Raw genomic sequence first — 12,758 nt, 5'->3', positions numbered from 1 at the left:
TCTTCGTCAGGTCGTTCCTCCGTGCCATTCTTTCTGCTTTGAATAAGTCGGGCCCCACCCCAGCCTCCGCCACATGTGAGGCAGACGTTTCCAGGGACCTGCGCGGATGTACTGCTGAGCACAGTGACCACCTTCCTCCATCAGCCCGTCTCCCTGCTTTCCCCACCTCCTCTGGCATTCCTGGCCATCTGTCTGTCTGGTGCTTGCGTCTTGCATCTCGCTCACGTTGCTGCCAACCATCCTGGGAAGCAGGCTTCCAGCAGGCACCATTCTGGAGTTTCGTATTGCCTGGGGCTCCCTTCTCTTACGCCAGAGCAGTCTTGCCCTTTCGTACTCAGCTGTCTTAATATCTGCTGAATGGCTTTCCCTGTCCCTTTCTCAGGGTTGGCCTTTTCCTTTAGGAACCCAATTTCCTCAGAGACATTGAAAAGGACACCAACAATACCCTGTTCTTAAGAGAAGCAAGGAGACAAATTAGCATACCTAAGGTCAAGCTCCTACAGGGGAACTGTGGTTAGTTGCCTCTGGCTTCTCAGCAGTAGCAATTGTTGAAGTTACCCGCTGAGTGACAGGTGGCCCTTGAAGAAGATGGTGAGCCCTTCTATTCACCAGGAGTCCAAGTCCCATGGAAATGTGCCAGCCGCCACACCCAGCCTTGGCCACTTGCGTCCCTCCTGGTTTTCTTCCCCTGGGCCTGGTTGGTTCATGCCCGTCCTCGACTTTGTCAGACTGGGGAGGCTGATGGTCTCCTTCAGAGCAGAGTTGAATGGGGGGACTCTAGATCCCACAGTACCCAGCAGCTGTCCTCCACCCAAAACCCGGTGCTCACCTCTGCCTCCTTGCTGTGCAGGACATGCAGGTGACTGGCGAGTACGACGACAGCCGTGCCCTGAACATCACCATCCACAAGCCCACGTCCAGCCCCCACTCCAAGCCCTTCCCCATCCTCCAGGCCACCTTCGTCTTCTCAGACCACATCCGCTGCATCATCGCCAAGCAGCGCCTGGCCGTCGGACGCATCCAGGCGAGGCGCATGAAGATGCAGAGGATAGCGGGTGAGTGGCAGCCTGGAAGTTTCCTCTGGGCCTCCCGGGCAAAGGGCCATCCGTGTGCTTCTCACGGTAACTTGCAGAAGCTGTCGCTCCTGGAGAAGGGGACACATGGCTCAGCCTCATTGTACTCCGCGGGGGAACACAGGCTGTGTGTGCAAATGCCACTTCCTAAGTGTGTGGTTTCCTGAGAGTTTCTAGGGCCCCATGGGAGAGAAGGGGATGCCTCCCTGGCAGGCCAGAGGCTGGGAACAGGCAGGAGGCACGCGACAGGTGTTCTGGCTCCTCTGCCCACATTCTCAAGCTGACAGCTACACAGTGCTTGGACCTTCCTCTGCCACCTTTGAGCCTTGGAAAAAGCCTCACATTTGTGGGCCCTCATTACCCATTTTACAGAGAAGGAAACTGGGGCTCAGCAGCTTGCCAGTTACCCAGAGAGCCAGTTGGCAGAACTTCCTCTTCTGCCTTCCCAGCTTTCCACAGAGCTCCCCACCCAGGCCCCACCCAGGCCCCACCAGCACTGAGTTCAGATGCAGTTTTGTATATCCCAGGGAGTGCGGGGGATTTGCTAGGAAACTGAACCTAACTGGTGTCAGGAAGGCCAAAGCTGTCTTGGTGAAGGCAGGACATGGGGCATCCCTTTGGGCTCATAAGTGGAAGGCCAGGTACTCGCCGTCCTTGGTGGGCAGTGTAGGGTAGTGGTCTGTCAACTCCTCAAACTGCGAACAGCCTTTCTCAAGATACCCAGTACCTCTCAACAGCTCAGGCTTGGCCTCCCTGGCGTGGTTGCTGGAGAATTTCCAGCCCAGTGGGGAGGGGTGCTTTCTCGAGGACTAACCTAAAAATAACCCTGAGGAGGGTGGGCTCCGGGGCAGCTGGCTGGGTATTTACTGAGCGTGCCTCCCTGATTCACACAAGCCTGCTTCCAGTGTAGACCCCCATCTTATTTCTCATTTAGCTGAAACTTGGCCTCCAAAATCATTACAGAAGCATTTTGTAATGTGCAAAGTGACTTAAATCATTCAGCCTTTTCTTCTTTAAGATTTATTTTCAGAGGACTTTTTTTTTTTTTTAAATGTAAAGCAGTTTCTCGCAGCTGGCATGAAGGCCAAATATTTCATTTGAAAATTGAGAATTATGCCATAAAGTTGCTGTTAGAACTAACGCCTTGTGTATTTCTTAAATTGATTTTTAAAAGTCCCTCTGAAGTGATACACCATGATGGTTGTTTATGGGAAGGAGGATCACAGCTCTGACCCACAGTGACTGTTCTTCCTCACACACTCCCCGCACAGTCCACCCTCCGTGTCTGTGGGCCCCACATCAGTGGGCTCAACTAACCAGGGATTGAAAATATTCAGGAAAAAAATGTTGTTCTGTGTTGAATATGTACACATTTTTTCCTTGTCCTTATTCCCTAAATATAGTATTACCACTGTTTGCATAGGGCTTACATCATAGTGAGTGTACGTCACCAGAGGAGTAATATGTAGAGGTCCTGTGCAAAGGCCACACCATTTTACTTAAGGACTTGAGCAACCACAGAGTTGGGTCCTTGGGGGTCCCAGAACCAATCCCTGCAAGTGCTGAGGGGTCCTTCATTACTCTGTACACATGCATGAACTTGCAGAGCAGAATTGGCCCTACTTTGCTTTGTGATCTGAAATGGCAGCAGATACCAAACCCTTGGTGAAAACACAGTTGCTGAGATGCCACGGTAGAAGGCTCACACCCTTTCCACTTGAAGATCCAAGCCTAGAACCCCTCTCTTCTTGGTCTCAACCTTGGCCTGAAGCCCTCGCTAGATGCCCAGTTGTGTTTCTTCTGAGCCTCGGTGGACTCTGCAGTGTCGTTGGTCTGGCAGCTCGAGACACCTGCTTGACATCTCCCGAGTGCCATGGTTGGCAGAGCTGCAGCCACCGCAGCCTGCTCCTAGTTCTCTCACCTGCCTTTTCCTGTGTGGTAAGAGTGACTGTGGTGCTGTTTGGTTATAGCCCTCCTGGACCTCCCAATCCAGCCAAGAACTGAAGTCCTGGGCTTTGGACTTGGCTCCTCCGCCTCCACCCAGCACCTGCCTTTCCGCTTCTATGACCAGTGCCGCAGGGGCAGCAGCGACCCCACAGTGCAGCGCTCTGTGTTTGCATCCGTGGACAAGGTGCCAGGTAAGCCCCCCTGCCTGTGGGCGTCTGAGGGCCTTCTCTCTGCGGGGCCTTCGTAAGCCCCCTCCCTCTCTCAGAAGTCCCGTGTCTTGACGTGCCAGCTTCTCATACTGTCCAGGCACGGCCCCAGTTTTGCACAATCCCCAGGAACCAATCTTAGCTCTCCCATGGGTATTTTGTGCCTTGGTTTGGTTTTCCAGAGATTTGTTGGGCATGTGAATGAACTTCTCAGAATTAAGACTAAGAAGTTTCTTGGAAATTTCTTGGAAATACTTGCGTTATTAGTAATGAGGTTGTGGGAGAGTAATTTCCTCCTCCATGAAAGATGACTGAAAGGAGATGGTGCATATGGTTCTGGGTACACCCCTGAAGAGCCTTGGAACAAGGTTCCACTGCCCACGGGCCGCCGTTCTTCCATCCGAGAGCAGCTCCTTCCATTTTCTCCAGAGCCACCCTGGCCTCCTCCTGCCCTCCCCCCAAAAGGGAACTGTGAATGGAAAGTTCAGGGTTGCTTTGGCAGCGCAGAAGGGACTTCTCCAGAAGAGTGGCTTTCCTTCCTGTCTGACACGGGCTTTAAGTAACTCCGTATCCACCAAAGCCCTCCGTCCCTCGAAAGAGAGCCCTTCTCTCGATTACAGAATTTAGAAAATGGGCCACGCTCCCCCGCCACCAAACCCCCTCTAAGTTCAGGGTTTGAAGTTGAATTGCATGTGTTATGAAATGTCCTCAAAAATCAGATTTAAGAACAAAGTGCAGCCATGAGAACCTGCCCAAAATCCAAGTGATTCAATTCTATGTTTGATTATATATATTTCCTACATATGTGTATGTGTGTATAGAAATGATTGTTTTAAATCCAAACAAGACTTGATGAAATGAAAACTGAGTCATCTTTGCTCCAGGGTAACCACAGCTAATTTCTCACATGTCCTTCTGGAAATGATCGTTTGTATGTGATATGTATGTTCTTGTGAGTGTTTTCTCACTTGGGTTCTACCATGCATGTGATTCAGCACCCTGCCTCTGCGCCTAGTGCCAAGCCAGTGTCACACGTTAGTACGTGGAATGAGTTCATTTTCATCAACTCCCTGGCGTTCTGTTGAGTGGATGAACACGACATCTCTTGTAACCGTCTCACGTTGATGGACAGTTGGGTCGCTTCCCGTGCTTTGCTCTTTCAGTGTAGTGAACATCCTTGAGATGTCTTTGTGTAACGGCAAATCTCCCACATGTAAGGATAAATTCCCAGCAGGAGATCTGTCAAATCAGAAAGGAAGGCTTTTAATCTTGATAGATGTAATCCCAACGTGAATTCTAGGGAAAAAATGCCTCTGTTCCCCGTGCTGCCCACAGCCTGTGACTGTTGCTTTCTGAAAACCCAATCCCAAGCCCTGTGATCGATGGCAGCCCCGCCTGTTCTCAGGTAGGAAATGAGAAATGTGCTGCCGTTCCAGGGTGCGAGGGCTCCTTGTTCAGAGCTGTCCAGGTTGCTCTGCGTTGTGTAGTGGTGGTCGCTCGGCTGATGTACATTACGACTGTGAGTCTCAGTCAACTGAATACAGATTGGTCTCATTAGAAAGTCTGCCTTTGGGCAGTCTAGTTTCTTTCAGTTCTAGAACTTGCTGGTGAAGGAGAAAAACTGTGGCCTCATTTTGGCTCCAGTCCCTTTTCAAATGAGGTGGAATACAAAAATCCGGGTGCAGGGGTCACGTCCCGCTGCACCGCCGGGCTTGTCTGTCTGCAGAGTGCTTCGTGATGACCATCCTGCACCTCTCCCGCCCTGCCTGGGCTTCAGGACAGGTGTGAGAGCAGGTGCTGGGAGTGCAACCCCCACCTCCAGTAGCCTGGGCCCACCAGGCAGGGGTGGGTGGGACATCCAGGGTGCCGAGTGCTGTGTTGCTGGTCCCCAGGCCAAAGTATGCGAGGCTGTGCCAGTTGGGACTGCAGCACATCACAGGCAGCTGATGAAGATGCCCTTCTACTCCTCACCTGGCTGTCTTCCCTGACTCCCCTTAAGGTGCCACTGAGGGGTGGGGAGAGGGGTGGGGACATCATTTTATGTCTCCCCTGGAAAAGAGGCCTCACTGCCCTCCTCTAGTGCCACAGAGTGCTGGTCCAAAGAGCACTCGGGGTCCCTGCGCCTCTGCTGGGTCAGAGAGACTGCTGCGCTGGGGCACAGGGGCTGCGGCCCTCCCCCACACCCTGCTTCAGTCTCCTCCCCTCCCTCCATTCAACCTGCCTGGCCTTTCCAGAAGGCCCTGCCACGTCCCAACCCACATCCTTCCAGGGCTTGGCACTGCACCAAGAACAAACCTCCCTTCTCCCTTGGATCTGGTGTGACCACCCCAGGGTGCAGCCCCAGCTGGCTCCTGGGACAAAATTGCCCCCACTGGGGTCCCACACCTTCACTCCATAACCCTCTGACTAGTCCTGAAGGTCGGCACTCCTCACCATCACAGCCTGACTCCTCACGCACTTTAGAAGTATGGAGCTATAGTTGTATGGAACATACCTGTCAATATTCATAGCATATGAAGTTAAAGCTAAGAAATGCTTTTAATAATTATTTAATAAGTCCATTGCATGTAAACATAAATAATCTATTGTAGATTAACATTCCATAAACAAAGACTTTGTTTTCCAAAACAAAGAAAGGTTGGTTTTACATTTTTACGAATCTCTTTGTTTGACTAATAGAACACATCTGGATTCTCCTGTCTGCCTCTGCTTTCAGTCTGTTGTGATAGCATACATTATGTGGCCTCTGGAATAGCACTCAGTGTACCCCAGGGAATATGAATATAAAGGGAAAATGATGTCTTACCATTTTCAGGACAACAGTGATTCCCTGGGCACACTTTGAGAACCACTGTTTCTCTGCCTTGGGCCCTGTCCTGCCTCAGGGCCTTTGCACTGGATGCTGTTGCCTAGGTCTTGGGCGTAGGACCCCCTATCTGCTCTGAGAGGCCTTTTCTGATCACCACACTGACCAGGGTTACACCCTTTCTTCATCACATTAGCCTGGTTTTTTCTTATATTTCCTTGGCACTGTGGTTCCTTACCTGACTATGGCCTTTCTCCCCCGTGGAGAACGTCATCTGCCCAGAACCATAGTCTGCTCTGTTCTCTGCTGTGTCTTCGCCCTCACACTGTGACTTCGTGTAGTGTCTTTGAATGAAGAATGAACCTTCACTTACTCTCTGCACAACCTTGGAACAGGTCCCTTCCTTACGCTGAACACCAGGAAGACAAGTAAGTTCCCATCTGGAACCCTAGACATGAATGGTTTAGCTGTGACACTTTGACAAAGTAACTTGAGAGCTCTGAGACCCAGATCTTCAGTAGCGTGGGGACAGCAGGTGCTTCCAGGTCTAGACCCTGGCCTAGCTCTTGGCAGCTTGGAGGTGTAGTATTTCTGAGGTTGGTGCCCTCACGGGTCTACCCCTGCCAGCACCACTGTCCAGAATCCTCTGCAGTGGGGAGGGTGTCCAAAACTAGCCCACAATGCTGGTCTTGGCCTATACTCCAGGAGCGCCCACCTCCAGGGAGACCCCAGAGCAGAAACTATTCCCCCAAAGTGACCCTGGCTGTCCCAGGAAGAGGGGACAGCAGCCTCTATTTGGAGAGCCAGTGCTCTGGCCTCCCAGTGTCGTACATTCTTTGCTCCTGGCCCCTCTGGCCAGGAGGCAGCTTCTGGAGGCTGAGGTGAGGCTGCTAGATGCTTACCTGGGGGTGAGTGGGTGGGAGTGCGACAGAATAGCACCCAGAACTCCAGAGCTCACGGAGCAGAGCCACAGGCAGGTGACCTCCGCTGGCCCTCACCAATGGGCTTGGTGGACCCCCACCGCCTCTTCAGTCTGGGGATGCAGCTCAGTGGTCGAGCACTTGTCTAGCACTCACGAGGCCCTGGGTCTGATCCCCAGCACAGCAAAAACAAAAACACCTCCAGCGCCTCCTGTCCCGCAGCCCTCTCTGCCCCTGGCGGGTGCAGCCCCCTCCCCGTCCCCAGGATGAGCTTCCGACTCTCTCCCTGTGCAATGCAGGCAGCACAACCCAGCGTGCCAGCCACGCTGGCTTTCTCTCCAGGCCTCCCCGGCCAAGCGCATCCCATTGCAGGTCCTGTGCCCGGAGCCCGCCTCACTCAGGGCTCGCTCAGGCCCCTCCTGGGGCCTTCCCAGGCCCAGCCTGGCCTGGTCCCTCTGCAGAGCAGCTAGTATTCACGTCCTAAACCAAGACGAAGCTTACGTGAAAGGAGGCATTTGAGAGGAGACTCCTCAGCGGCATTTCAGTCACCATGAGTGCCTCGAGCACCCCACTAATCCCAAAGCTCCCCCAACATAAAATGCCACAGCTGCAAGGCAGGCAGTTCCATTGCCTCCTTTCATGGCCCCCAGGAGCCTCTATCTGCTTTCTGTCTCTGTAGCTTTACCTATTCTGGAAGTTTCTATGCGACCTTTTGTGCCTGGCTTCTTTCACTCCACATAATGTCCCCAAGGTTCGTCCGTGCTGTAGCCTGTGTCAAAACTTCATTCCTGTTTTGGCTGCATGAGCCTCATTGTGTGGCTAGACCACGCTGTGCTTACTGACTCCCCATCGAGGTACCGTCTGGCTGCGTGAACGGCGCTGTGATGAACTTCCATGTCCAGGTTTTTGTTTGAACTCCTGTTTGCAGTTCTTTGGGGCATACCCCTCAGGAGGAAGGCAGGCCAGATGATCATTTAAAGTTCTGAGGGACTTCCAGATTATCTCCCCACACTCTTCGTAGCCCTTCCCTGTAGCTGAGACTGTCTTTCTTGTTTTCCTGTTGGCTGCCACTCTCCTGTGCTAGAATAGAAGCCACTTAGGAGAGGCACTCGCTGGCCTCTTCCCCAGCAGTACTGACACTTACCCAGTGCTCACTGGGTGGGAGGCTGGGGCAGGAGGCCCATGAACTGACGAGTCCCAGCAGACAGGACACTCTGCGGCGCAGGCATTTGTCTCGCTCAGACTGGTCCCTGGCACCAGTTGGCAGTGGTTCAGGGTGCTGGCAGGAGATTTGGACTTTGTGCCCTAGGACCAAGTTCTGCGTTACTGGCTTCCTCTCCCAGCTTCCTATGGGCTGGGGAGCTGTCTTATGGCAGGCATTTAAACCCCTGGTTATCTGGGAGTGCTGTGCTTCTCAAAGGTGCTATCTTTATCAAAGGCAAACAAACCTGCTTTATTGGTCGCCTGACCCAGAACACTTTCGAGTTCTGTGGAAGAGCCTGCATGCAGTTCCAGGGCCAGCCTTGGGCAGCTGAGTAGCTGAGCAGGAACACAGAGATGACAGCCAGCGCTGCCAAGAGCCAGCTGAGCTGACCGCGAAGCCTGGCACTGACATCCAGAAAAGAAGAGAAATCGATGTTTAATTCACAGACATCAGGCCTGACTTCCCGTCCCCTGGGATAACGCTCTAGGTGCTAATGTCATCTTGTGGTGGTGTTTCCCAGAAACAAATTTTTTAGGCCTGTTATTTTTTTCTTATTTCCGATTATAAAACTAGAACCAATTCTTCTTCCAGCTCCCCAAGGCAAAAATACCCTTTCTGTAGTCACACAGGAAGGAGGCCTGCTGCCGGCGGCTTCTGAGCCCCCAGCTAACCCTTCCCGGCCTTCACTCCCTGCTCAGAGGCTCTGGACCTTTGGGTCAGCGAGTTACAGAAATTGGATTCCCACCCCGAGGCCTTTTTTTTTTTTTCCTTAAGCAAAATGTATTGAACTGCTAAGCACTTTATGCGTTATTCTCATTTGCTCTTCCCAACAACACTCACATTTTCCCTTTTGCATGTGGGGAAGTGACCTTCCCAGGGTCACACCAAATGTCCCTCCTCAACCCTGTGAGGCTGGAGCTCAAGTCTGCCCGTGTCAGACCCACGGCCCCACACCAGCCACCTCTTGCTCCCACAGGCATCAGGCAAACCCATGCCAGCTGCCGCTGGAGGTTTGTTGGGGCAGAAAAGCCGCACCTGTTTCTGGACGTATTGGGCTATAATTTGGAAGAATTGACGGCTGGGCACTTGACGTGCATTAATTCCATCCTCTCAACAACTCTGGAAGCTGGCATCCCTTGCCCTGCTTTCCGATAGGAAACAGGCTCAGACCAAGAGCTCAGAGCTCACCTGAGGCAGGCTGAAGTCTGCACCTTCAGTTCTTGCGTTCACCCCATTTCCTTCAAAGCTGCCATTGGTGATGACTGAGCTACTTCCCATGGTGGCTCTGATCAGGGGCAGCAGGATAGGCCCTTTCTAGAGAAGGGCCTTGGGGTGGCCCTAGCCCAAGACAGAGTATTCCCCTCTTCTGTACCCGACCCCAGTGCTGTGAGACCTGTCTCTGATGGGTCAGGGGCAAACCTGCAAAGCAGTAGTTCATTTAGAAAGCTCTTCTCCCCTGAGACCCCCACTTCCAAACCAAGCTGGTGGTCCTGGGGCAGCAGAAGCCCACGTTCTCCCCACCCTGACACGGACAAAAAGCAGAGCTGGGACTTCAGACTTCCGCCTTAGCAGCTCCTCTCCAAGCTTCCTGGCGCTCAGACCTAAGAGAGAAGCTTCAGGGGGTCAGGATGGGGTTGTGGGGACCAGACCCCACTCAAGAGTGAGCCTGAAATCAGGCCTCTTTCGGGGGTTCCCAAGGCAGCCATGAAGAGACAGCCTGGGAAGTCCCGGAGCAGGGGACACAGCCCAGGAAGGGACCAAAGTCTCCAGCAGGGCCCTCGAGGTTCGCTGCTTGCAACACGCCACCCAGCAGACAGTAGCACGACTGTGGAGCCTGTCCTGTGGAGGCTGGCCACACAGCCACCATGCCCCAGGCACCTTTGGGAGGTGGGGGACAGAGTTCCCAAGAACTGAATGTTGTTCCATCTCTCAAGGTCATCACTGCTCAGACCTATAAAGTAACTGTGTGCCCCGGAGCCTCCTGGTTGTGACAGTGTGTCAGCAGGGGACACTCCCTGCTTGCTCATGGACAGGAGTATGTATAAAGAGCCCTTGCTGGGAGTGTGGGAGGAGGCCAAACCCGTCCTCCATCCTCATTCGACCTTGACGGCGCCTTGGCGTCTTCTACAGACTCAGGTGGGACTGTCACGGGGCAGTCTTGCTGGCAGTACACAGCAGGCCTGTGCCAGCGTGGCTGGCAGAACAAGTGGCTCAGCTGCATGGCATGTGCTCACCAGAGCCCTGGAGCCAGGCAGTCTGGGTTCAAGTCCCAGCTTCCTGCTTCCACCTTGCACTTGTTACATGGCCTTGGGCCAGGTGGTACCTGTCCCTGAAGTTGAGTTCATTCACATAAAGGACAGAGGCAGTGTGCCACAGCGTGAGCATGCTTAACTACTGAACTGTACACTTGAAGATGGTAAGATGGCAAGTTCCATGTTATGTGTGTTTTATAACAGTTGAAAAGGAAGAGCTGAGAATGCCATTAGGCTCTTGTGCACTAGCGTGAGCCCCCAACCCCTGTGCCCAGAGCAGCGCCTGGCACACGTGAAGCACACATCAGAAGTGTGCGACTCCCAGCGTTCCTTGTTCCTCCAGGGCCGACGCTCAGGGCTCCAGAGGAGGGGTTCAGTCCCCAGCTCCTGCACTAAACAGATAGGAGCAGCAGAGAGCAGGCGGAACCTCCTCACCTGAGGGCCTTCGCTGCAGAGGCAGAGCCAGCTGGAGAGGAGCAGAGGCGCCTGCCCAGCACACACGTTCTATCCCCAGGATGCCCACTGCCCTCTCGGGCCAGGCAGTCCCCCGACCCTGCAGCAGCTCCGGGAGGCCAGTGTCATTGCTCAGTCTGCAGACCAGGAAACCCTGCTCAGAGAAGAGGAGCACTTGGCCACGTGGCAGCAGCCTCTGGGCAGCCAGGGTTCAGACCAGGGCATCTTTTCCTGCTTCTTCAGCTGTTCTTGTCCAGGGCTGAAGACCTTTCGGTGGCAGAACACCTAGGATCAGATGTGCTTTGGGAACCCCCTGGACTATTAGGCCAGGAGCACAGAAAGCAGCAGAGAATGTGATTTGTACGGACACAAGTCTCTACATTTAAGGAAACGTCTATAAAATTATTTGAAGAAACTTCTTTTTTTATTGATTTTTGTTTGTTTCAGTCATTTTGTCAGCTGCAAGTTCTCACTAGCAGATGAGTGATAATGGATACAGAGAACTTAAGGCTCACTTAGGGCTGTAAACCCAGAGACAGAAAATTCTAGCCCTTACTTTTACCTGTGATTTGGTGAAAGTCCACTTTGATTTGATTCTTACCTTAAACTGTCTCTGACCAGTTCAGGCGCTCCAGGGTGCCCTGTGAAACCACTTTACCACTTCCCAAGAACTGGTCACTTTCCTGTCTTTGAGAGCCAGGAGAATCGAATGTCAAGTAAATGGCATGACCAAGCGTATGAGTAGCTGGAAGGAAAGTTGAGTGATGCACAAGAGCTCACTGAGGACGAGGAAAAACAGAAGGCAAGGGAGTAGCCTGCTGGGGCTGAACTGAGGAGGGGCCAAAGTCATGGTCCCTGTCTTCCCTCTGGGGGCCAGGGTAGGGCCACCTGGTAGAGAAGGAACGAAGGGAGAGTGGAAGGAACCGGCTGGTTTTCAAAGGAGCTTTACATTTCCAAAGAACTCACGTGACAAATGCACTGACCAGGGTCAGGACCAGGAAGATTTGCTGAGCAAGTGTTTGCCAAGGTGTTTTGTGCCCCGAGTAGAGGCTGTGCTGGACACATGGAGACTGGAGGCGGGACTGGCTCGGACGCAGGTGGGCCAGAGCAGGCGGCAAGTGCTGATCAGTGCTCCCTGGCGCTGCGGGGCTTCCTGGTGCGGGGAACTGGCATGGCCAAGGCAAGGCCCCAGGTAGGGGGAGAGGCTGGCAGGACAACTAGGCAGGGGCCGAGGGCTCGGAGGGTCTGCTGCAGTGCCGCGTTTGTCCTGGGTGCAGCCAGAAGCTGTGGCGGGTCCTGAGACAGCAGTCAGGAGTGATGAGTTGGGACGTGGGCAGCAGGGCACTTGGTTTTGAGGGGCAGGAGCTGAGAAGGGCAGGGGAGGAGGTTGGAGAGGAAGGAGGCGACACTGGGTCTCCTTGTGGATGAGAAAAGGTCTCCATGGAAAGAACGCCCTCCCGAGGCCAGTGTGTCCCCTCTGCCTTTTTCTGGGTACACTGTACAGTTTACACACTGTACTTACACAGTAGGATGATACTGTGACCTGTCTTTCCCCTCAGTTGGTGCTAGTTCATAAGAACACCTTCATCATCTTCGACTGTGCAGTCAGTCTTCCGGGCAGACCACTGTTTTCTCAGCCAGTCCCCTATTGATGGATATTTGGATCATGGCCAACTATTTGTCCTTCAAGGGATCATAGGTGCCTCTCAACATCCTCAGGGCTTCTTTAGGCTAAGTAGCCATGAAGTGAACCCAGAAGCAGCGAGGCTGTGGAGATGGTGCCCCGGGAAGCCCGTGTGTGGAGGGAGAAGGAAGCCACACAGGTCACCTGAGGCAGAGCATCAAAGAGCCTCGGCTCTCCTCCTCCGAATGGTCTCCAGGCATTTAGCTAGCCAGG

General features: G+C 53.4%; 1 protein-coding gene across 6 annotated transcripts in view; it reads left to right on the top strand.

The window, feature by feature from the left end:
- Positions 1-12,758, top strand: part of Clec16a (C-type lectin domain containing 16A) — a 190,029-nt gene that overhangs the window by 142,015 nt on the left and 35,256 nt on the right. For all 6 annotated transcript variants that reach the window (XM_047533059.1, XM_047533057.1, XM_047533058.1 and 3 more), the window contains 2 exons: positions 851-1,055; positions 3,044-3,211. In XM_047533059.1, the coding sequence (XP_047389015.1) occupies positions 851-1,055; positions 3,044-3,211 (373 nt within the window). The remainder of the gene's footprint in view (positions 1-850; positions 1,056-3,043; positions 3,212-12,758) is intronic.

Source organism: Sciurus carolinensis, chromosome 18 (assembly GCF_902686445.1).
Source record: "Sciurus carolinensis chromosome 18, mSciCar1.2, whole genome shotgun sequence".
NCBI lineage: Eukaryota > Metazoa > Chordata > Mammalia > Rodentia > Sciuridae > Sciurus > Sciurus carolinensis.
This window is presented reverse-complemented; position numbering and strand designations above follow the sequence as displayed.